This window comes from Toxorhynchites rutilus, chromosome 3, assembly GCF_029784135.1.
Source record: "Toxorhynchites rutilus septentrionalis strain SRP chromosome 3, ASM2978413v1, whole genome shotgun sequence".
Taxonomy (NCBI): Eukaryota; Metazoa; Arthropoda; class Insecta; order Diptera; family Culicidae; genus Toxorhynchites; species Toxorhynchites rutilus.
Window position 1 is genome coordinate 313,963,590 of NC_073746.1, and position 24,262 is coordinate 313,987,851.

Sequence of the window (24,262 nt, forward strand, 5' to 3'; positions counted from 1 at the left end):
TTCGAGGTGGGGAACATTATTTATGGGTTAACTTTTTGAAATTAGAGATGACCACTTTCATTGGCACCCTTATGACCAGCTTGTGCTTGTGAACGAGAATGGATCATGAATCAGCTGTTTCCAATCAGCAAAAAATCGAACATTGGCCAACACCGGCATTTTTTCTGTAGGTGTTCCTACATCACAATGTGCGTTCTTTTATCAAAGTAATATTGTAGAAAAAATTACATATTTTTTGTATTTATTTGGTTTTGTTATTTGTCAAACTATGTTACTGAAATGCCTTCCGCGCTTAGTTGCTTTGAACCAAATAGATTGCCTACTAAAGTTATACAAAAATGAAATTGATAGTGAAGCCAATAAATTAAGCTGTTAGTTGGTGCAAAAACATTACCACATGATTCACTGGGCATGCAAAATGATCAAAGTTTTCATGCTGGAATATATTTTTTGGGCCTATTTTGACCTCATCTTTAGTCCTTTATTGGTTATCCGCAGTGACTTTACCACTCAATTCCGTAGATAATCGGGGTTCTACTGTAATTATTTTATATTTGTGGTCGAAACACTACGATGACATTAACAATCGTTGATTGCCAACGTTATCGTTCACAAGTAATCACAGCTACAGATAGCCGTACTTGACTGCATCTCGCACAACACCTCCCATACGGCACTGGTAGCGCTGCTGTGCCTCTATCGATTCCGCGAAGGCGCTAGCCGCATCCTCGTGGCTTCGAATGTCCGCTGGGTCCGTACATAGTATGGGTATATCCAAGGCACACATTATCACTGCGAACTTGCCGAACGTTTTCAAATGCCTAAGCAGCGCTGTGAACGGAAAAACTTCCATAGGGTCACTTCCCAGCTCCTCTAGAAGTTCTTTCAACGCAGTGTAGTAAATCCGAACGATCTCATCGAAGTGTTTGTTTCGAAAGGGCTGATCCGTGCAACAGAACAAAAAGTACAACACATCCAATGCCGGTGATCCGTATCGTATCAGTTGCCAGTCCAAGAAGATGATTTCTCGTGGCGTTCCATTCTGCGAATGATTTCCATAATAACTCACAGTCAAGAATATCTAATATTTATTCTCACCTGGTATTGAAACATAAGATTGTTCACCCAGCAATCGCCATGGTTCAGCACGGCATACGGTTCTGCCCGTTGCGGATCCACACTACTCTTGAGCGTTTCGAAGAAGTCATAACGAAGACCTTCCACTTTCCAGCGAGCTTTCTCCTCTTGCGGATCCAGCACATGAATCACCGCTTCCAGTGCGAACTCGACCATATTCATAATTTCTGCGGATTCCTGCATGGCAGGAACGACCGCATCGGGTAGTTTGCAGTGCAGGAATAAATCTGGCCGCTGATCTTTCACTGCTAGCGACAGAGCATGAAATTTTCCCAGCTGCGTCATCACCAAGCGTGTGTGTTCATAATTCATTGGTTCCAACTTGTTCCATGTGCTGAATTTCCGGGCACGTAAATTCTCCAGAAGAATCAATGCTTCCTCGCTACCAGCGTCGAAGTGGGTGAAATAACACCTCGGAACATTGAAAAATCCAGCGTTCATCTCTTCGGTAACGCCTTTCTCACGTTGAAACTCGAACAGTGCTGGCAGCACATTAGCATAAACATTGATTTCTCTTTCGAACAATGCGGTAGAGTTGAGCCGTGCCCTCCGAATCGGATCTAACGGGGGAATCTTGCAAAGAATGCTCAGTTCTCGCGAAATATCCTCCTCCTTCACGACGGCATTGTACAGCTCGCCGATCAATCCTTCACATCCCTTGAGGCCGTCGATTGAGATCGAAAACCTTCCTGGAGTGAACCCTTCCTGCGGAACTACACGGACGATTGATTCCTCAACGTATGCCGGCAAAGGGAGACAGCCGTTATCAATTATGGGCACCGCTTCTCTCAACACGAATGATCCATCGTCGCGGCCTGTGTCGTCCACGATTGGAACCTCTTCCCTGAGCACGAAAGATCCACTGTTACGCCTTGGGCCGTCCAAATCACTGGTGAAATCCATGATGGGCACGGGGATCGCTTCCGACATAGTTGACTTATCGACCGACAAGATACTGTTCGACCCGAAAAATGGTATGTGTCCTTTGAATGAATGATTTGACCTATGATAAAATAAAAAATCTAAAACTTTGTGTATCTTATCTGGGTGTCTTATCGCGAAACGCGATACTGGTCGGCTTTAGAATTAAGAGGTTTTCAAATTTACTTCTTAAATAGGGATGGAGGTTGTTTTGCTTCTGAGGAGTGGGAGTGTGTAGAACTGTTTCTACATACCACAGCGTGTCGTTATCGAATATCTGTTACGTGGTTCGTACCCAGAACTCGAAACAATTTAGTTCTTTCGTGAACTTCAGGGAAGGAAAATGGCTCTCCCGTTGATATACATCTCGGGTTCTCAAATAATTGATGCACTTGATAAAACTCCTGGGGATGTAATCAAGTTTAATACTTTAAAAATTTCAGCGGACCAACTAATTAGCCATATACAAATTGAGGGCAACCAGATCTGTTGGCTCTGATGGAAGCCCGGACAGTGTGTTGAAAAATTCTACTGACTTCTATCCTCTGACTGTTTTATACGAAGCTTCTTTGGACCAATGTAATTTCTCTACTTGTTGGAAATTTTCGATCATGTTCCCAGTGTACAAAAAGATGATAAGGATGACACTGAAAACTATCGTGGTATCACATTACTTTGAGCTTATTGGAAGATATTCAAGATCATCGTAAATGATGCATTGTTTGTCAGCTCTCATCTTCACTGAATAACAAGGATCCATTCTAAAGCGATCGGTCTCAACTAATGTTATACAATTCATCTCCACATGCCTACATGGCATGGATTCAGGAACACAAGTCGACGCTGTCTGTATGAATCTCATAACCGCGTTCGATCGTATTGATAATGGAATATTATTAGCAAGAAGTTAGCAAGAGATTGATGTGTCTCCCGCTCTCGTGACCTGGTTCAGATCCTACCTGTGTGATCGCAATTTTATGAAACATTTTCCAATTTATCCGGATTACCACAGGGAAGCAATTTAGGGCCATTACTATTTGTATTATACACCAAAGAAATCGACAGAATCCTTCCATCTGGATGCCGGTCCTTTTATGCAGACGACGTGAAGATCTACATAACTATTAGTAGTCGACAGGACTGTCGGCGGTGCATCGTTTTGAAATGGGGTGTACTCACAATTTCATGACATTTAGCATTTTTAAATGCAGTGTTACCTTCTTCCATCGAAAGACGAAACCAATTTTTTGACTAAAGGGTGTGTCACATCAAATTGCATCACGGAAAAAACGCTGTAGAAATTTATTTTTAGGAATTATATCTTCAGCTTTCGCTTATAATCAGATAAAAGTGTATAGATCACGTTGGCCATGCTTCACTGTCAATTTTTCGTAAATTTGGAAAAATGTCGTCGAACGAAAAAGAGGGTCGTGAATTAATCCTGCACACTCATTTCGAGAATCCGGAGTTGTCACATCGGGACATCGGTAAGATGCTGGGAATCGTCCAATCCTCGGTCAGCAGAGTACTAAAACGATACTTCGAGAACCTAACCATCGACCGGAAGGTGAAGAACGGCAAAAATGGATGCTCCGTCAGTGAAAAAGATCACAAGCGCGTAGTTAAGCAGTTTAGACGTGATCCGAGAAGTTCGGTCCGGGATGTCGCCAATAAGCTGAATTTTTCAAGTTCATTCGTCCAGCGGACCAAGCAGCGGGAGGGCCTGCGTATATACAAGGTTCAGAAGGCTCCTAACCGCGACGAAAGGCAAAACATGGTGGGGAAAACGCGAGCCCGGAAGCTGTACACCGAAATGCTGACGAAGCCGCATTGCCTGGTAATGGACGACGAAACCTACGTCAAAGCGGACTTTCGTCAGCTGCCGGGCCTGTTGTTATTCTCCGCAGAGGACAAATTCAGCGTTCCGGAGGAGATTCGCAAGCAGAAACTATCCAAGTTTGCCAAAAAGTACATGGTGTGGCGAGCGATCTGCTCTTGCGGAAAGCGGAGCGCCCCCTTCGTGATGACCGGCACGGTAAACGGGCAGGTTTACCTTAAGGAGTGCCTACAGAAGCGCTTACTACCACTATTGAAGCAGCACGAGGGCCCGACCATCTTCTGGCCGGATCTCGCTTCGTGCCACTATTCAAAGGACGTGTTGGAGTGGTACGAAGCTAACGGGGTCACCTTCGTGCCAAAGGAAATGAACCCGCCCAACGCGCCGGAGCTTCGCCCAATAGAGAAATATTGGGCGATTATGAAGCAGGCCCTCCGGAAGAACCCAAAAGTTGTCAAATCGGAGGCGGACTTCAAGAGAAAATGGATTTCTGTTCAAAAAAAACTACAACCTGACGTTGTACAGAACCTTATGGACGGGGTAAAGAGGAAGGTGCGAGCATACGGGCTTGGGCTCGAAGTATGAATAAAAAGAAAATGCCAAAAGTTGTTTAATAGTTTTTATTTTACTGTCTAAAATTTTCAAAAGGATCGGTCTACTGGGCGAATTTCTACAGCGTTTTTTCCGTGATGCAATTTGATGTGACACACCCTTTACTCCATGGCAGGACAGTCTTTGTCAAGAGTAACTGAAGTACGAGACTTGGATGTTATGCTGGATAGTGCCTGGTATACCGAATACGACGAATTTCATGACAACTCGACTGGCCAGATTGCAGTGAAACCTCGTGGGTGTAAAGACATTGTTCATTTAAGCAACTTTGTATACTTTGCTTCAAAAAAATTTCACTCAAAAACTATGAGACTTACAAAATGTTGGTTAGAAAATGAAATGTAGGAAATTATTTATGCTGTCATTAAAAAATATCAAGCAAATTTATAAAACAATATCTTACTGAAAAAATAATATTTTAAGCATGAATTTTTTTCCTCAAAAATATTTTTTTTGTTATTCAAAATTCTGAAGAAAAGTGATATGAATAGCCCCTACAATTACCAATAGGTCATTCATACATCGGAAGATGAGTACTTTTACAGGGAAAGAGTTTTTCCAACAACTTTTTTATGGTTTCTTTGAAAAAATACTATAAATGTTCAACTTGTAACAATTTTATGTACAGAATATCGTGATTTACATGATCTGCAAACTTTTTTCAATTTAGTAACATGACAAGAACATGCCTAACACGAGAATTTACACTCAAAAATGTTACGAGTAAAACATTATTTTTTAAGCAGACTCCATTCCTGAAACTATGAAGGCTAGAAAGTTGACATTTTCGAGAAAAGTTCATATTTTAATAAGATCTAAGAATTTCAACATTTCTCTCCGTCGATTACTTCCTCTGAGGGTACGTGAAGGACCGTTGCTATGTTAATGAGCCACAAAATTCGGAGGAACTTAAAGAAGAAATAACTCGGATTTTCAACAGCATCGAAGTCGTAATATTAGAGTTGTGCATAGAAAATGTCCTAAAAAAGCTTTATTTTTTGTTTATTTTTTAAATAAATCGTTCTTGACAGATCTATTAACATGTGGTTTGGTGTTGTTATGTTGTAAAATTATCTTGTCGTATCTATTGTGTTATCCCGGCCGTTTTTTATAGCTCTGCTCAAACGTATTAATTGCAATGGATGCCATTGACCAGTGATAAGTTATTTCATGTTATTATTGTTTTTAAATTTTGTATCCTCCAAATAAAAATAATTGCTTCTGAATCGTTTAAACCACTTTTCACAAATGATTACCGTTGGATCGTATTCTATAATACGTATTTATAATACTTTCCACAACTGGCGTTTTTCTGTACAAAATTCGTCATTTTAAATACGATATAAATTGATGAGCAAGGACAAATAGCCGGGGTTCAATTTCAGAACTCTGCATTGATTGAGCTTCTAATAAGTTTTTTTTTCAAGACTAAAGGCGAACGAAGTTTGTAGATTAAAGCCTCTCTAGTAGCAAAAATAATCAATCATTCAATCTGATGATACAAGCCAGCTGCAGGGGGACTAGTATCCGAACAAGAGCATATAAAAGGGCTCGAGACAGGAAAGTTAAAGGTATTAGCGCCAAGACCGTTGCACTTTCTCAGTTAACGGCTACTAAATCAGAATTTTTACTATTTTATAGAATAATGTTGAAGTTCGTAACAATTATCGTTACGAACGGATTTTGATGATTCATATACCTATCAAATCTTAAATTCTCTTGTACATCGCGATTCCCTAATTCGTAACCGGCGTAAATGAGCGAAAATTGGAAGCATTTCCGTTTTCCCATCTGCATATTCATGTGCTTTAATACACACGCATGCATTAACGAGTAAGTAATGCATCAGTTTCGTCGGCCGTCTCGTTTCGGTATAAATAAGCCATTCGCGATTTCAAATAACAGTATCAACCCTGCTAGCGAGCAGACAACATTATTTGCTAATGCCGTCACCACACACAGAGGTTCTTGTTATTTGGTCTGGTGAAGAGCGTTTCTGTATTTTTGCATCACACTCATACATTGTTATTTTATGCGTAGTCAAAGGAAGATTGAAGTGTTTTCTATGCCGTTTAATGGAGTGGTTCTTCTGCTTTTGCCCGTAGTATGGAGTGGAAGAAGCGCTAAAACCGGAATAGGTCTCCGTTGACCGATGATGTTCGTCGCAATTAATGCACTGTGTAGTTGGGTTTTTCAATACATTTATTTGTTTGATGTTTGCCTCCACGTGAATTCCAACTGCCGTATTACAATTTTGTTCGGTAGAATCACCGCGTCGATTTTATTGCCGTCTGGTGAAGAGTGCTTATGTATTTCTGTATCACCCGCACACATTGTTGTTTAATGCGTTGCCGGAGGTAGGTTGAAGTGTTTAAGGAATAAGAACTAGTCGTGCTGGTGAAACAAAATATAATCGCCTGTGATCGAACGTGTGTCAACTGCGAAAATGATCGCGGCGATAGCTTCGCGATGAATACGATCAATACATATGACCAAGTTGTCGAGAACAAGAATGAATAATGAATCAATCATCTTCAGCCGCTTTCTCAAATCACGTTCTTTTTAGGACCCACAAAACTTTCTACTAGAGAGTTATTTGTAAAATTTCAATGCATACTGAAGTAATATCCGAAGTAATAAAAAGTGTATGTGAGTGTGTTTGGACTTATTGGTGGTTTTTCCGATAGATCATAAATTTTCGTGAATTCGAGCATTATTTTCTGGTTGAATTTGCATCAAAATGCAGCACAATTGAAGCCCTATGTGAAGAAAGTATTTTTCAGTGATGAGAGCTATGTTCTTTGGTGGAAAACTGAAGATGAAAATATGTTGTACTGAAGGGTTCACTCTGAAATTTATATTATGTTTGTTCTCGCCAACTATAATTTCGTAGTACTACGTTAACAATGCGTCCGTGTCTTGGACATCATCCTTCTAATGTTATTTCGAAAAAAGATGAGGTTGGTGCCAATAAACCAGCAGATCTTGGTGAACTTGAGGCCAACTTAAAATCTTATCATTACTGTCATTCTAGTGGAAATGCATAGCTTCGCTATAACATTAATAACGACTTTGTTATGTTGGGAGAAACCACCCGAAACTGAAAAGGAATTTTGGAAAGAAGGAAGGAGCTTTGAACCTTATATATTACCAATTGTTTTCTTGTATTCTAAATGTACCCTAACCTAAACATATCTCTCAACAAACCATTCATTTGAGTTTGATACTTCAGCTCGGTTCCTCCCGATACCCCCGGCTCATCCTCTCTTGAATCTATTCGGGCGCTGACAATCGTCATCGGTATTTGCAGTACTGCCAGCGTAGCTGCATACTTGGCTTGCGAACGGATTAATCGCATCAGCGTGGTCAATGGAAATCGCTCCGTTGCATTGTGCTCTCCCAAACGTTCCAAGTGGTCCCTCAAAGCGCCATGGTACGTCTGCAGCATGTTGTCGTAGTGAAGGCGCCGAAATGATTCATCTGTGCTGAGAAACATGAAGTGGAGAAAATCCACCGCAGGCGATCCATACTTTGCTAGCTGCCAATCCAGTATCACCATTCGATTGGGGAAACCACTCTGCAATTGACATAACCCTTGAGATTAAGTTTAGTAACATCAATGGAAAAAACTCACGTTGTAGTTATACATAAAATTACTGCCGCTGTAATCTCCGTGGCAAACAACGCAAAATGGCTCGGACTGTTCGCCGTCTCCGATTGCCCTCAGATCCTCCACGAACGAGCGCTTCAACTTGGCCAACTTTTCCTTTTTCGCCGTCTCGTGCACGTTCAGCGTAGCGATAGCCTGGTCAAATGATAGATCCATCACACTCTTGAACTCATCCATCGCTAAAACTTGCTCCTTGGTGACATCTCCCAGTTGTTGAAAACGACCAAACAGTTTGGGATGTTGTTCCTTCAGAGCCAGCGAAACTGCATGCAATCTTCCCAGTTGAACCATTACTAGTCGCCCATGGTCGTAATCGGTGGCCCCAAACCGGCTCCGATCGCCAAACAATCGTCTGCTCACATCCTCCAGTATCAGAATACCTTCCCGGCATTTCGCGTCGTAGTAGGCGTAGTAGCAATTCGGTGCGAAAACAAATTCTTCGGCCGTCTGCTCAATGCCGTGCTCGCGCTGGAATTCTCCAAAAGCCGGTAGAAGCTGCTGGTAGATGTAAACCTCCCGTTCGAACAGAGCTAGCAAAGTGTCATTGGCCCCCGCCAGAGGACCCTTGCAGAGGAGTGTAACTTCACGTGGTTCTTCTCGTAACGTGATGCGGTAGATGATGGAAACACAGCTCGAACTGTTTGCACCACTGCGGAAGTCGTAATCAACGGTGAATTGGGGGCCGAAGTTTAGTTTGGAAGCTGTTTTCCGGATACCATCCTGGACGAAGTGGGGAATGTTGCTTACAGCCGGCTTCATTGCTCCTGTTCGTTCGCGGCGATAAACGGTGAATGGACTGGCCCGATAAGATTCGATAAACCTGAGTGTGTGAGTATGCGTGCGATAAGAGGAATGTCGGCGTCAGGTGGAATGAGTGTTATCTTTGGTGCATTGTTTTTTCTTTGATGATTTATCGATCCATTTTGTGAGATTATGACATTGATAAGCGAAAACTGATATAGAAGATGAAATATTAGAGAAGTGAATTAAAATTAACAAAACTTCCGATCACCAATGGGTTCATAACCTCACACCGGACGAGGAACCGATGAAATAACAAATTGAAGCAGTCTTGCTAATGGTTACCATCTATTTATGGAGACGTATGTGCTGTGTCATTAATGAACATCATAACATGAACAGTCAAAGTACCATCGAACTAAAAATGTCATATGACATTTCGTTTTTTTCCATCTTATTCATTAGCTATTCCTCGTCCCGTAATTAAACAACAGTGTTCACGGGGAACGCTCATCGCTGAAAACGTTCATTCAACACATTCGCACTTGATAGGGGGGAGTTTGTCGGTTGCTTTGATCTAAGCAATTCGTCTAAATATCATCCATCGTGTATGGATGTGTGAGTGAGAAGGTGGATATATGTGTGCAGCTACGCTTGAATGCAGAATAAAGAGAGAATAAGAATGCATACCACTGCAGTTTCAATGCCAAATGACATTAAAACTACGGTCATATAAGCTGGAATTAAAGGATGGTTATGAGCACGAATGGTAGATTTAAAATAGCATATATTCACCGCTCTTCTGGGTACGTTCGACAGAAAGAGAGAATATATAAACGCTCAATTGATGGTCGTGTTTGCGATTGTGCGTTTATTTCTGAGGTGACTGTTGGAACCGAGCAATGCATTCTTGGTCACAATGGCAATACACCCAGGTCTTTTTGCACGTTTTTTTTACAAGGTTTTTTTACGCGGATTTTCCAATTAACACGTTTTTTTACACTGATTTTCCAATTAACGCAGTTTTATTTTACGCGGTACCCGCGTCCCCTCAACTCACATTTTTCTCTCATGTTCCCTCAGAGCACATTACGGTTATTAGTACTTGTAACGGAGCGCTTAGTGCCGCACCTTATCACGATTCTTACGTGGATTTTAGGTGTTGGGTAACGGGGAGCTCGCCGGGCGGTACAACGGGACGGAGTTTTTACGAGCAGCGATCAGAGCTGCAATCCATCACCGTCAATGTCACAAAAAAGCTGACCATAGTCACTCAATTCCTCTCACGGCACGTGAGATCCAAATATTCAGTAGTGATACTCACTATTTTGTTTCTGACACCTAACCAAATGACGGTTGGTTCCAATGCCTCTCACTGCTGATCGCTCTGTTTACAACTTTACGTTACGAGAGCGGTGGTTGTGGCGTATGATGGTAGTAGAAATGTGAGTGATCAGACAGTTCCAATCATTCTTGACAATCGCGACGGTTGTTTAGATTCGTTTGTTGAAGTAGAAGTTGTTGTTGTTGTTAGAGATGTCTAAATTTTTCGTTTATTCGATTATCGATTAATCGTGGGGCCAATATTCGATTCATTCGAACAATTGTCTTTCAGTATTCGATTAATCGAGCGAATATTTATTTCTTGTAGTTAAAATGAACAGACATATATAATAAAAAATATTATGGTGTCATGATTTTAAAAGTTACATTAAATATAATTTTCAAATGAACATGGTGCATCATAATGGTTTTTGAATGAAATGGTATTTAAGTATATTGATAAATTTACCATTTCATAATTGTTTTGCGGATCATGAAAACGATCCGATTGAAAACCGACAATGCGTGTTTTTTTTTTATTTTGTGTTAATCATTACCAGAACTATTGAAGTTTAGTTAATAAACGTGTGATGAACACAAAAATTTAATTTTTTCATAAAACGAAAGAAAATTGCGATCTCAAAGAATCGCTTAAAAATCATCCACTTGCATTGAGGCTTTATTGAGAAACTTCTTATACCGTGCCATTAACTGCGCCACGAACAATTCCAGATGGAATATATGTTTGCTTCCTTGCTGCATCCGGTGTTCATAGTACCCGGCAAAATTCAACGTTTGCGTCTTCAGACTCGTCGCAATTTTTAACCAGATTAGGTACCAATCCACAGATTATAACATTCGATAGAACGCCTTGGGATAGCAGTTCGTATAGCTGTTTCGTCACCACTTCCAGCTTCTGTGGACTTTGTTCGAGGACAATCTGATTGGCGGTTTCTCGAAGGAATATTTGCCTGTCGATTTACGGCACCTTATAGTTGACCGTGAACGGTTACAGTTGTACCTTGCAAGCTTCCAGCATGAGGATAGCGTAATTCTTTTCGTTAGCTCCGAAGGAATGTGCTGAAATGCAAATAGTGTTGTTACATTCAAGAAACAAACAAATGACAATCTTACATAGAAAATTTGAAGAATATCCTCCTAAGATAGAGCCGGCACTCTTACTCAAGCAACGACTCCTAACCGCGGGGATAACCCGCGAAGTAGAATTGGCGCACAAAATCAATCTGCACGTAGACAAATACTTTTCAATGGTTCTTCTCAGCGCATCCTGGGTATCTTTTATCAACTAATCCACTTCGGACAAGACGAGTCTCATATTCCCTCTACCCACTGGGATCAATTTGCTTGATCAAATTCGACACGACCACCCTGTTATATATCACGGCAACCGATGAATTCAACTCGATGTGGTAATTACTGCTGATGCTCCTGATTTCCACCTTCCGGTTCGAGGGCGTTGTGAAATTCATTATCTCATTGCGTAGCCGTTCCGCGCCCGGTTGGTAAAGTTTCCGCAGCAGACACATGATGCGAGTTTTGTTACTGGCCTGGAAGGGCCGTAGAACATGCGGGAAGTCTCCCTGGGAGCAAAGATTGATCAGATGCGTAACTTGCGTTTTGTGGTAGTCCAGTTTGGATAGCTGGCGCGGTCGGTAGCGGTCAACCCAGAGAGCCAGTGTACACAAAAATATTTGATGTATAATGTATACAAAAATACTTGGTGACTTGTTGTTTTCATGTTGGCCTTTGTCAAAGTAAATGTCATCACCTCCAGAGTAAAAAAAGAGTAGAAATGCCATATCACTGCAGCTTGCAACTGAAAATATAAGTCTGCAACAGGATAGGCAGGACATCAAACATCAGTAAAATTGCGAATATGTCTACGAATTTAGCATCGTTGCAACGATGAGAAACAAATTTGGTAAAAAAAATCGAAGTCGAACGTGTTTCAAAATGCATCATTTTGCTAATTTCAAACCCGATCGGGATCCGCAATAGAGGGGATAATCAAGGCGTGTCATTCCACAAACTAAGTACTAATACAAATGACACGTGTGATACTACGTAGAGTCGGCGAAGTGCCACTAAAAACATTAAGGCCATCTGAAAAGATGAAAAGAAAATACATGCCTGAAAATACAATATTCTTCAAATTGTATTTAAAATGAAACTGTATATTCACATCTGGCATCCCTGGCCGTAAAGGACGAACACAAAGAGGCGAATGTTGTGAATATCGCCAAACACTAAACCATCAGCTAGACTTTTGAGTGTCGCACTATTCTGACATTTCAGCAACAGGACACTCACCAAAGAGCTCGAATTTCTACTGTCAAGTAGAAGCTCACCATGTGTTAGTGTTGTGATAATACTCTTCTCACACTATTGAACTGGCTTTGAGATGGTCACCAAATATAATCGTCGTACAAAATTTGTTGATTATCTTTGTGTGAGTACCATCACTTGATTCTCACGACAAATCGCAGCTCTGGCAGCGATTCGTGAATGTTTTTCCCTGTCTACTTAGCTCTGGACTGTCCAACAGTGGTACTGAACGTGCATCGGTAGAAGAGTGTACAAATTACTAGGGAATCTTCTAGCAACAGCAGATGACCTCATTCGTGAGGAAAACCGAACTATAGTTACCAGTAACCAACGAAATTGCAGGATAAAACTACGGGTTTTCGGAAGCGAGCAACACTCAACTTTTTACTTCCGTTCTACGTAAAGATAGTCCCATTTGATATCTATCATTAGGTGACATGGATTTTTTTTACGCGGATTTTTCAATTAACGCGTTTTTTACGCGGATTTTCCAATTAACGTGGATTTTCCATTTAACGCGGTTTTTTACGAGGTACGTATCCCCCGCAAAGAAAAACCTGGGTGTACATATTGAGCCGTGACTCGCGCTAGAGCAGTATGTAATGGTTGAGAGAAATGTCGACCGTTTACAACACTAAATTGAAGTGATTATTCAGTGCTTGCCAAAACCTCGAGACTCATGGTGTGTGTTAAGGGCATACATCACAACGCAGTACGGAGACAATGGTATTAAACTTGCTCAAGTTTAATGAGGTGTGTTTTGGCAGCTGTTTGAAAACAGAAACTGCCATAATTCATCACTGAGAGAATAGTTGTTCGATACACTCAGGTTTTTTTACGCGGGGAATACGTACCTCGTAAAAAACCGTGCTTATTGGAAAAATAGCGTAAAAAACCGCGTGATTTCGAAAACCCATGTAAAAAACCAAGTCACCTAAAATCTACGTAAGAATCGTGATAGGGTTAAGCTGCCCCATCCACCGTGTTCTCCAGATTTGGCCCCGCGACTTTTTTTTGTTTCCAACTTGAAAGAATCACTTGCCCTGCAGAAATTTGAGTCGAATGAGGAGGTCTTTGCCGTCACGAAGGTCTACTTTGCAGATCTCAAGAAAACGTATTTTTCAGATGGATTGAAAAAGTTGGAGCATCGCTGGGTAAAGTGTATCGAGCTAAAAAGAGACTATGTTAAGAAATAAATCGCCACTTTTCCAAAATTTTTGTTTTTTTGTAGGCTAAGTACTTATCGGACTGCCCTCGTGTGTCTTCTTAAAGATTATCGATATACGTGTGGGATTGTCCTTATATCCGTAGATTCTCCTTTTCCTTTTGCTTCGAGAGAAATCGGATCGCAATAAGGTGAAATGTAATTACATAATAGATATAAGAATAGGATAAAGAATTGAGTGTGATGAGTGTGAACATTATTACAGTATCCTTATATCTCCTTTTCCTGAAGAAAATATATCACCCTTCTAAACTCGAGTCGACCGCGAGTAATCGGTTTTCTATCTTATTAACATTATCTTATTAACATTAAAGAAATGTTCCTCAGAAACGCCGATGTCAACGTTTAATGATGTTTCCTTCGTTGTGTCCCCGTTTCATATCCCTCCTATCCGATCGATAAACTTTTACTTAGTCGCGGCAATACATACACACACTCCTTAGGAAAGCACGGGCCGAAGGTTGTGCAGTCCACTGATTATTCAACAAAAGCCAAAGGTTGTACCGCTCATGACAACTCTACACGAGCTGATGATTGCGCCGCCATTCTATCCTGGATTCCTCGAGTCGAGAAAGACGCACCACGCTAGATATGGGGTACAGACTAGGGGGGCGTTGCTGATTAATGGTCAGCTGCATCCCAATAGGAAGTATCCTGTGTCGGGCACACGTACAGAGCATCGAAGACTGCGACATACCAATTATGAGAACACTTGTAATACTAACCTCGAGTCAACCGCGAGTAATCGGTTACATATTACTAACATAGTCTAAGCAAACATTGTCAAAATATTGAACTCCCGGCCCCGTTAGGCTGACGCCATATGAGCCTTAATAAAATATATATTTTGGATAAAAAAAAACATTAAGGAAAAACTTCTATACACTGCGTTTCATAACTATATAATCACTCCATTTTTCTGAATGTTCAAAGATATGTTGGGAATCGGTTCAATTGACGTATATAGTGTAGGATATAATAATAGGGTGTGTCACATCAAATTGCATCACGGAAAAAACGCTGTAGAAATTCGCTCAGTAGACCGATCTTTTTGAAAATTTTAGACAGTAAAATAAAAACTACTAAAACAACTTTTGGCATTTTCTTTTTATTTATACTTCGAGCCCAAGCCCGTATGCTCGCACCTTCCTCTTTACCCCGTCCATAAGGTTCTGTACAACGTCAGGTTGTAGTTTTTTTTGAACAGAAATCCATTTTCTCTTGAAGTCCGCCTCCGATTTGACAACTTTTGGGTTCTTCCGGAGGGCCTGCTTCATAATCGCCCAATATTTCTCCATTGGGCGAAGCTCCGGCGCGTTGGGCGGGTTCATTTCCTTTGGCACGAAGGTGACCCCGTTGGCTTCGTACCACTCCAACACGTCCTTTGAATAGTGGCACGAAGCGAGATCCGGCCAGAAGATGGTCGGGCCCTCGTGCTGCTTCAATAGTGGTAGTAAGCGCTTCTGTAGGCACTCCTTAAGGTAAACCTGCCCGTTTACCGTGCCGGTCATCACGAAGGGGGCGCTCCGCTTTCCGAAAGAGCAGATCGCTTGCCACACCATGTACTTTTTGGCAAACTTGAATAGTTTCTGCTTGCGAATCTCCTCCGGAACGCTGAATTTGTCCTCTGTGGAGAAGAACAACAGGCCCGGCAGCTGACGAAAGTCCGCTTTGACGTAGGTTTCGTCGTCCATTACCAGGCAATGCGGCTTCGTCAGCATTTCGGTGTACAGCTTCCGGGCTCGCGTCTTCCCCACCATGTTTTGCCTTTCGTCGCGGTTAGGAGCCTTCTGAACCTTGTATGTACGCAGGCCCTTCCGCTGCTTGGTCCGCTGAAATGTCCGACGAATGAATTTGACAAATTCAGCTTATTGGCGACTTCCCGGACCGAACTTCTCGGATCACGTCTAAACTGCCTAACTACGCGCTTGTGACCTTTTTCATTGACGGAACATCCATTTTTGCCGTTCTTCACCTTCCGGTCGATGGTTAGGTTCTCGAAGTATCGTTTTAGTACTCTTCTGACCGTGGATTGGACGATTCCCAGCATCTTACCGATGTCCCGATGTGACAACTCCGGATTCTCGAAATGAGTGCACAGGATTAATTCACGACCCTCTTTTTCGTTCGACGACATTTTTCCAAATTTACGAAAAATTGACAGTGAAGCATGGCCAACGTGATCTATACACTCTCATCTGATTATAAGCGAAAGCTGAAGATATAATTCCTAAAAATTAAATTTCTACAGCGTTTTTTCCGTGATGCAATTTGATGTGACACACCCTTTAACTATCTTCATTTAGAAGACTGGTCAATTTAACTTTATTGTTGTGTCCAGGCGCGAAACATTCAAATAACTAAAATTCCAGTGTTTCATAACTATAGAATCAGATGGAAAACTCTCACTACTTCACAAAATAAACGTCAATTTCACATGAATTACAATAACTTTTTAATTCGTAGGTCATCCTTAGTTCTCAATCAGTTTAAATAAGCAATTCGGGTTGGTTTCAACCAAGCTTCGCCATGTTGTAGTGTATATCTCGTTCTACGCAGAGTATACTACTCGTTTAAGCTTTTCAAATCACTAATACTACTTGCAAACTGCATTTACTTTTCATACTATCACTCCTCATAAGTCCTTGATAGGGTTTTGATCTCCAAAATCTGAAGCCTCTATTCATTAAACCATGCTATGATCTTCCGGTTTTTATGAATAGATACCCAATTATCACGGTGTTTTTGATGCAACAACAGAACTAAAGGATTCTGAAGTACTTCGTTGCGTTTCTGACTGTTAATTCGCGTTGATGATAAGCTATCTAAACCGGGCTTTTTTTTATCCTTTTTCTCCCCAAACAAAAAAAATCCCATCTCCAAAGCTGCGGGTCCAAAAACTAATGTAGAAGCTAATCCCATGGGTTTCACTATTTTAGAAGAACATCTCTGATAAGAAGAACTTCAACTTGAATAGAATTTTTTATACTGGAAAGCTATACGGAACGTGTCATGCAATTTTCCAACTTGTAACTTTGCAGGCGGCAGTTTGATGGTTTGAGGAAAATATTTCCAGAAAGGCCTGGTTTAATTGATAGGGGCTTCTGATTCTGGACTAGCCAGCTTGTTTACCAGATCAAAACCCTATCAAGAACTTATGAGGAGTGATCGTACGAATGGTAGATGCAGTTTACAAGTAGTATGAGTGATTTGAAGAGCTGAGACGAGCAGTATCCTCTGCGTAGAACGAGATGCACACTGTAACATGGCGCAGCTTGGTCGAAACCTCTCCGAATGGCTTATTTGAGCTGGTTGAGAACTAAGGATGACATACGGATTAAAAACTTATTGTAATTCATGTGAAATTGACGCTAATTTTATAAAGGAGTGAGAGCTTTTTCATCTGGTCCTATAGTTATGAAACACTGGAATTTTAGTTTTTTTTAATGTTTCGCTCCTGGACACAACAATAAAGTTCAAATGACCTGTCTCATAAATGAAGATGGTTATTATATCCTATACTGTATACTTCAATTCAATAGAAGTAAATTTAGTAAAAAAATACGATCACGATCCGTTTTTTTTTGTGCACAATACTTACCGCAAACTTTGGTCACATGGAAGTAAAATTGTATAAATCATATTGCATTTTCCTCCATCCGCTTTGTCAGTTGTTGCAAAATTCATGTGGAAGGTATTTGAACAACTCTGAAACAATCATTAAGTGTGGAGGCGATCTGGCGTAGTGGTAACATCCATACATCTCACGCTAAAGGTCACGAGTTCAATTCTCACTTCCGACATTCTTCCTAAAAATGGAAGTAAATGTGACGAACCAGCCTAAAGCGTTGAAAGTCACTATAATACTGAAAAAAATCATGGAGTAAAAACTTCACAGTAAATGATACGATCCTCTGTTTTACTCAATTCTAGGTTGAAACCTTGGATGAGGAAACCGGCCGCGTGCTAGTTCGCTTGACACTTAAAGCTAATCAGGAGTTCCTGATGGAATATCTTCTTCAGCTTGTTTCGAAAGCTGAATACAAACAGTACTCTAATGTGTTGAGTGAGTATATTCGTTCTATGGCACCATGAAGTAAATGTATAATTTCTTTATATCAATTTTAGATAACGCAAAATACAACGAATACCTAAATCGTGCAGCAGCTGGCGAATCAACGACTGTCAAAGAAGAAAAACCAGACGTTAGAAAAATAAAACGAGAACCGTCCGATTCGCCACCACCTGCCAGATACCAATTCTCTCGATCGGATCGCCAGGTCAAGAGCGAGCGAAGGGTGCACAAAGATACCCGATCCCCCTCCCGTTCGGATCGTCACAGTCGAAAGGACAGAAACGACCGTCACAGCTCCCCTTCACCTCCACGAGTAAAACGTCACGATCGAGCAGCGGTTGATGGAAAATCCAACCGAACTGAGCGCACGGATCGCGATACACGTCGGGATGCGGAACGAGACGGGAAGAGACGAGAGGAAAAGCACAGTAGTAGCAGGCGTCACAGGCGTGACGATGTTAGCAGCAGCAGCAGTGACGATTCGGAGTCCGAGTCCGATGACCGTGGCCGGAGTCGGCACCAGCACAAATCATCTTCCTATGTAAGGACATCTTCGGGAACGAAGAAAAAATCTCACAAATATAAACAACGCCGGGATCACTCCCGGGACAGAGTGGCTCATTCGTCCGACGAGGACGATCGGCGCCATAAGAAGAAAACAAAGAGGAGCAAGAAGCAGCGCAGCCGATCACGCAGCAGACGGTAGTGAAACGATTTTGTTACAATCATCGATGGGTATCAAATAAAGAAAGCACACATTGCAAAACGACGAAAATATGATTGAAATCATCCGAAAATCCTGTGGAAATGTGTAATAGGAAACTACATCATACAAGTTAGAGGTCTAAACCCATATCTTCGTAATTACTGGATGATCACATCATTGAAAATAGAAAATAGACCTGAATGCGCTCTCTTACACCCGATCCAACACATTGAAACAATTGGCCAAATAGGCGTTAAACTAAAATTTGCGGAAATTCCACGATCGTCCCGCAATCATCTAATCAAGAAATCAAATTGTCTGTTCAGGGTGTTCTTTCTCTGTTCTCACCACAAATAACTAGGTCAATCATCTGGGCTCCGTATCTGTCGCTGCGATGATTGATCCTCGGCGTGGATTTCAAGATCTCGGTGACTGTGGTGACTAAGCTGTGGTGCCTCGTATCGCTTAACGCGATGGCGGGACAGCAGTGATTTGCGCCCTTCGTTTGCCAGCATACAGTAGACACGAACAGCTCGGCTAGCTAGCAGAAACAGCAGCAGAGCAAAGAGCAGAGGTAAGACCTAAATTGAATGTAATTCTCTAATTTAGCTTAAACTAATCTCGGTGAGCCGTTGACAACGGTCAGCGAAGGCACGTGCATATTTTTGATTTTACAAGATCGTTCGTGCTTAGCTCGCGCTAGGTTGTCTCCCTGGACCAGTTGGAGTTTGGCATCGAGACGGATTAGACGTGCGGCTTTGATTTCATGGGAATTCCGACGGATGTGGTTAATGTAGTAGCGGTTCATGTATATGTGTGAGAGAGTGGAATGGTGCAAGTGATCCTTCTAGGAGTAGAAAATATAGTTAACGCTGTATGAGGCCGGAGCAACTACACAAACACTGACAAAATGAATGAATTGGAAGAGATTGTAGAGCACCTGAGGAGATTTTCCTGGCCGGATTATCTGGTGTTCATAATGATGCTGCTGCTGTGTATCTTGATTGGCGTCTACTTTGGGTTCGTTCAGCGGAAACCAAGCACCGAGACCGAGTATTTGATGGGCGGCAGGACAATGATGGTGTTTCCTATTGCTTTGTCGCTCATAGCTAGGTTAGTCGCTGAATGTTTATGAGTGATGCTCGTAATTATGTTGCTGTTAATTTGGATGGAATTTTCTTTTTATACGAAATTCAAGATTGAAATCGCCTTACACTCAACATCTTGGTCATCTATGTGTACATCAGTACAAATCGCCAGTGATAAAGTAACGTTCTAAACGAGTATCAAACCAGGTGCTCCAACCATGATATGTGACATGCTAATAAAAATCTCATTTAATGACAAACTATATTCACGCGGGATAGAAGAGACTGGATTTAATGTTGTCGTTGTTAGAATTGAAAAGGTGTTAAAGTGGCCGTTTCGTCAGCGCAGTTTTTATTGAATTCAATTTGGAATTACCTCCCATAAATTTTTCATGTTTATTTCCAGTTTCTTTTCTTGTCTACTGGAACAGATACATCGCATCCAAAGTTGAAAATTGCGAGCTCTTGCATGTACATTTTTACAATAATAATTGCTGATCGCTAATGCAGATAAAATAGTTTATTGTGTACATGCTTTTTTTTATTAATTCGTTTATTTTTACAGGCTCAGTTACTTAAGTTTAAAGGAGCCGAATTCTTAAATATAATTTTAAAACTATATATATAAACAATTTTTTTACATCTATGGTTAGTAAGGTGGAAAACCGATTACTCGCGGTGTACTCGAGTTTAGGAGGGTGACACATTTTTAGGAGAAGGATGGGATATAAGGGAATTGTAACAATGTTGATGAACACTCATTTCATAAATCTATTCGTATATCTATAGTGTATTTACATTTCAACTTATTCTACTATTTATAGCAAGGGGACGAATTACCCGCAAAGGAAGGAAGTATTGTGTACATGCTTGCTCGCATGAAATCGGGGTTATAAAAAAAAAGCCAAATGTCTTCAAATTGCATGTAACGTCGATATCTACTGTTATCTCGATTTTTTTTTGTCAATAATCGACTCTCTGGGACTTTTTTATTTATTTTTAGATTAGAGTACCAATGAAATTGATCATCTCGATTTTTCATACGGGATCCCCTGTGCTTAATCGGACTTTATTTACTAGTGTCGCAAACGTCAAATTTTTTTTTTTGAAAACCGAAAAATCACTCAAGGGGGGAATACATGACATCGGGGTTTCCAAACACAGCATTATCTTATTCTTGTTCTGACTCTAGAACCGTCGTCTCAAATATTGAAAATGATCTGACTGTTTCATGAAAGTAATTAAGAAGAAAATCTGTTGTTAATTTTGTCGATCTGTCAAATACAAAATATATGGTCTTCAACTCACCTAGGAGAAAAATTTTCGTTTGTTCCGACCCAAATTTGGAATATTTTTGACGTAGGACTACGTCTTCGATTTCTATACGAAAAACATAATGAAAAATTAAGGGATTTGAACTATTTACATATATACACTATATACCGTTAGATAAGGAAATTTATTCAGCATTTTTTTTATTATAACACAAACATTAAAGACAGTGAAACAAATAAACAATTTAGCGAATAAAGTAGGCATATTTTTAGATATAACTCGCGGCTTGCGCTGTGGGGGGGAGGGGAAACAAACAACATGTTTGCATACAATTCGGGCGTTAGTCTTCTTATTCTTCTTTTTGGCTTTAAACTTTGGGGTTTATTCGCCTCTAGGGCGTTTGTTTCCATGGCAGAGATGGGCAAACCGTTCGAACGGCACGAAAAAACTAGTTCGCCAAAAAGATTGAACGAAGGGTCGTACACCATATGAACCGATTCCAAACGAACTTTTTGGGAACTATGCAGCTCCGATTTATCGTTGGGGAAAGGGTTCATGAAACTGGGTTGTTTCCGCACGTCTTATGTACTTGACGGTTGAAGAGCCAAAGAGGAAGAAATAACGTGGGTCGTTACGATGAGCATTGAGAAGTGGGAGAAGTGGGAAAAGTTCATTCGCTCATTTCTCCACACCTAATTATAAATCACTCTTGTATCCAGTGTTGCCAATGTTCCAGTTTAAACTGGATTCTTCCAGTTTTTTTTTCTCGATCCAGTCATCCATTTGAACCCTAAAATCATCCAGTTTTTTGGCAGATCGTCCAGTTTTATCCAGTTTTTTATATGTGTGCTCTAGTTTTATCCATTTTATGTAAAATAAATTAACAATGATAAATATTATCTCTCCCTCTACCTACGTATTCTTTGAGCATTTTTTCTTGACATTTATCGTTCGACCTTGAATCGATCTCTCTTTTCTTACATAGTCAACTCAGTATTGCTTACATTTCCAAATTGAATATGGTTAGCGCGTAGTGCGTGTAGTGGAAATATACTGTTTTTCAGTCATGTTTCATGTACTTCATGGACTTCTGCGACAGGCGAGTTTGTTATTTGGTTCTTCCCATTACGTTCAATTCGTCGGTGTTTTGTCAGAAATGTTAAAACGAAGAACAAACCGAATGCTGGAAACTTATCAAACTACTTCAAAAACAGCTATCACTCAATTTATATCTTATTTAACAGCCTACCCAATGTGTTACACTTTGTTTCAATTTATATAAATTTCAGATGTTGTAGGTCCTCCAAACCATTCTGAAGTTCAGACCAATCGATCTACCATAAGAGATAATATTTAAGGATACCTCATTTTGAGCTTCATACTGAAATTTGGTTTGGATATAAGATGTAAATTACCAATGAATAATACCAAAAAAATGAGAGAAACAGCTTCTCAATACCAAAACTTGATCATTTCAATATCAAAGTAATACTTGAGCAGTGTTGTTTATGCATTGAATGTGCTCATTTGAGTATTGAAATAAAATTATGGGAAGTTGTTTATGGTATTTTTCTTTGGTATTTTACCTCGTATCTTATGCTAATCCGTATCTTTTTGAGGTATCGAACTATTCGCAGTTTTGCGACGATCTTCTATCAGCGATTTTATGGATATGAAGCGATAAATGCGAGACTCTTCAAGTTTTGCCCAAATAAAACCGTCCCTCAAATATCGTTTCACAGTAATTACAGTTACAGTTTTATGAGCTCCATATAATTACTACACGAATCTTCAAACAAAATTTTATTTCTTGAGCATTCAAATTGATAAAAAAAAATAATTTTATATAAATCACAGCCAATCTTCTTAAAATGAAACGGTTCTTCAGGATCCAGTTTTCTTCCAGTTTTGACGTAGGACTACGTCTTTCATTTCTATACCGGGGTGTAAAATCAAAGTTTCGAAAACGAAAGCGTTACGCCGAAGACTGAGATTTTGAGTGTTAATAGCTCCTAAACAACTGAACGAAATGGTATGATAAACACTTCATTCGAAAGATAAAATGTCTACGCGTTCTATACTTGTTACTTTCTGATCCAAAAACTTGTTTCAATAGTCTTAAATTTGCTTTCAAAATAGGCTATTGAAATCACCAATCGGTATATAAGCGAGCGCCGCTCGGAAATCCACTCAGTTCTAATTGAACAGCGATTGGAGCATGTTGTCGCTGTTGTGGTGAATCTCTCGTTTATCATGAAAGCGCGGATGCACGGTGTCACCAAGAGCCTGTTTGTGCACCTTAGGCCAGAAGGGAATCCATCAGGAGGAGAGTGATGCTACAAACGGTTCCCCGGGAAGATCTCGAAGCAGCCGCTACACACACACACACACACACACACATACACGCACGGAATTCTTTCCGTTTGGATCGAGAAAGATCCGGAAAATAATCTGCCAGTTCCTCTAGGAATTTAGAAATACATTCATGTGAAAGAGTTTATTTGAATGTTTTCTATCCATGTAACACTGTGACCAAATATGTTTCAATCAAGTGCTATTAACAGATGGTTATCGAGTTAGCATTAACCACTGGTGGGCTTCCAGTATCGAGGAAAATGTGGAAATATCTAATCGTTACTGAAAATAATCTGCCAGTTCCTCTGGGAATTTAAAATTACATTCATATGAAAGAGTTTATTTTAATGTTTTCTATCCATGTAACACTGTGACCAAATACATTAGGTTTTGTGATTTTTCAATCAATCGCAATCAACAGGATAGCTTCTGAAGATTATTCTTCCCCATCAGTAGGATATTTCCGTATCCAATATTGGATGCATAAAACCTTGTGCCTCCAACGTAACGCTCTCGTTTTCGAAGTTCTCCAAATATTCATTCATTCAGAATGAATTCAGATTCAACTTCATACAAATGATCTCTAAATCAACGATAGTCCTACGTCATACCATAGATATAACCCACTTCCTGTTTTTTTGAGAGCAATCTTCCAGTTTTTTTTAAAAAATTATTGGTAACCCTGCTGGTATCTGCTTGGAATAATCATGGCGAAAAGAATGCAGCAAGCAATCGTGAGATTGCACGATGAATCATTTTTCACTCTCCGACCATCTTCATCCGGGACTGAGAGTGAACATAACAAAACAAAGAGTGGAAAACAACATTCAATAAGTGAATACTCCTTTGGAAGGATCACATGAAACAAAATAACGAGTGAGTCAAAATAGACTCAATCTGCGTGTATGTATGATTTTATTTTCCCTTGTACTTTGTACTAAATCAAAATTT

General features: G+C 40.4%; 3 protein-coding genes across 6 annotated transcripts in view; 2 read left to right on the forward strand and 1 right to left on the reverse strand.

Annotated features, from left to right (window-relative positions):
* LOC129775362 (G-patch domain and KOW motifs-containing protein) overlaps window positions 1-18,662 on the forward strand; it is a 44,450-nt gene extending 25,788 nt beyond the window's left edge. The window contains exons 3-4 of the mRNA XM_055780038.1: window positions 17,746-17,878; window positions 17,941-18,662. Coding sequence (XP_055636013.1) covers window positions 17,746-17,878; window positions 17,941-18,593 — 786 coding nt within the window. The 3' untranslated portion in view covers window positions 18,594-18,662. The remainder of the gene's footprint in view (window positions 1-17,745; window positions 17,879-17,940) is intronic.
* LOC129775363 (uncharacterized oxidoreductase dhs-27-like) lies at window positions 1-23,617 on the reverse strand. 3 transcript variants are annotated; one of them, XM_055780042.1, is made up of 4 exons: window positions 18,942-23,617; window positions 8,142-8,997; window positions 7,715-8,084; window positions 1,791-2,140 (listed from the first exon to the last, which is right to left on the reverse strand). In XM_055780042.1, the coding sequence occupies exons 2-4, from the start codon at window positions 8,934-8,936 to the stop codon at window positions 1,926-1,928; spliced, it is 1,380 nt and encodes a 459-aa protein (XP_055636017.1). In that variant the 5' UTR covers window positions 8,937-8,997; window positions 18,942-23,617; the 3' UTR covers window positions 1,791-1,925. The 3 variants fall into 3 exon arrangements, with proteins under 3 accessions (XP_055636015.1, XP_055636017.1, XP_055636016.1); XM_055780041.1 differs by lacking the exon at window positions 18,942-23,617 and adding an exon at window positions 11,376-14,460 and having other exon boundaries at window positions 8,142-11,321; XM_055780040.1 differs by lacking the exons at window positions 8,142-8,997; window positions 18,942-23,617 and adding an exon at window positions 1-1,042 and having other exon boundaries at window positions 1,099-2,140; window positions 7,715-7,841.
* LOC129775361 (sodium-coupled monocarboxylate transporter 1) overlaps window positions 19,299-24,262 on the forward strand; it is a 15,148-nt gene continuing 10,184 nt past the window's right edge. For both annotated transcript variants that reach the window (XR_008742942.1, XM_055780037.1), the window contains exon 1: window positions 19,299-19,706. Coding sequence is in view for 1 of the 2 variants with exons in the window: in XM_055780037.1 (XP_055636012.1) it covers window positions 19,504-19,706 (203 nt within the window). In the remaining variant the exon portion in view is untranslated. The remainder of the gene's footprint in view (window positions 19,707-24,262) is intronic.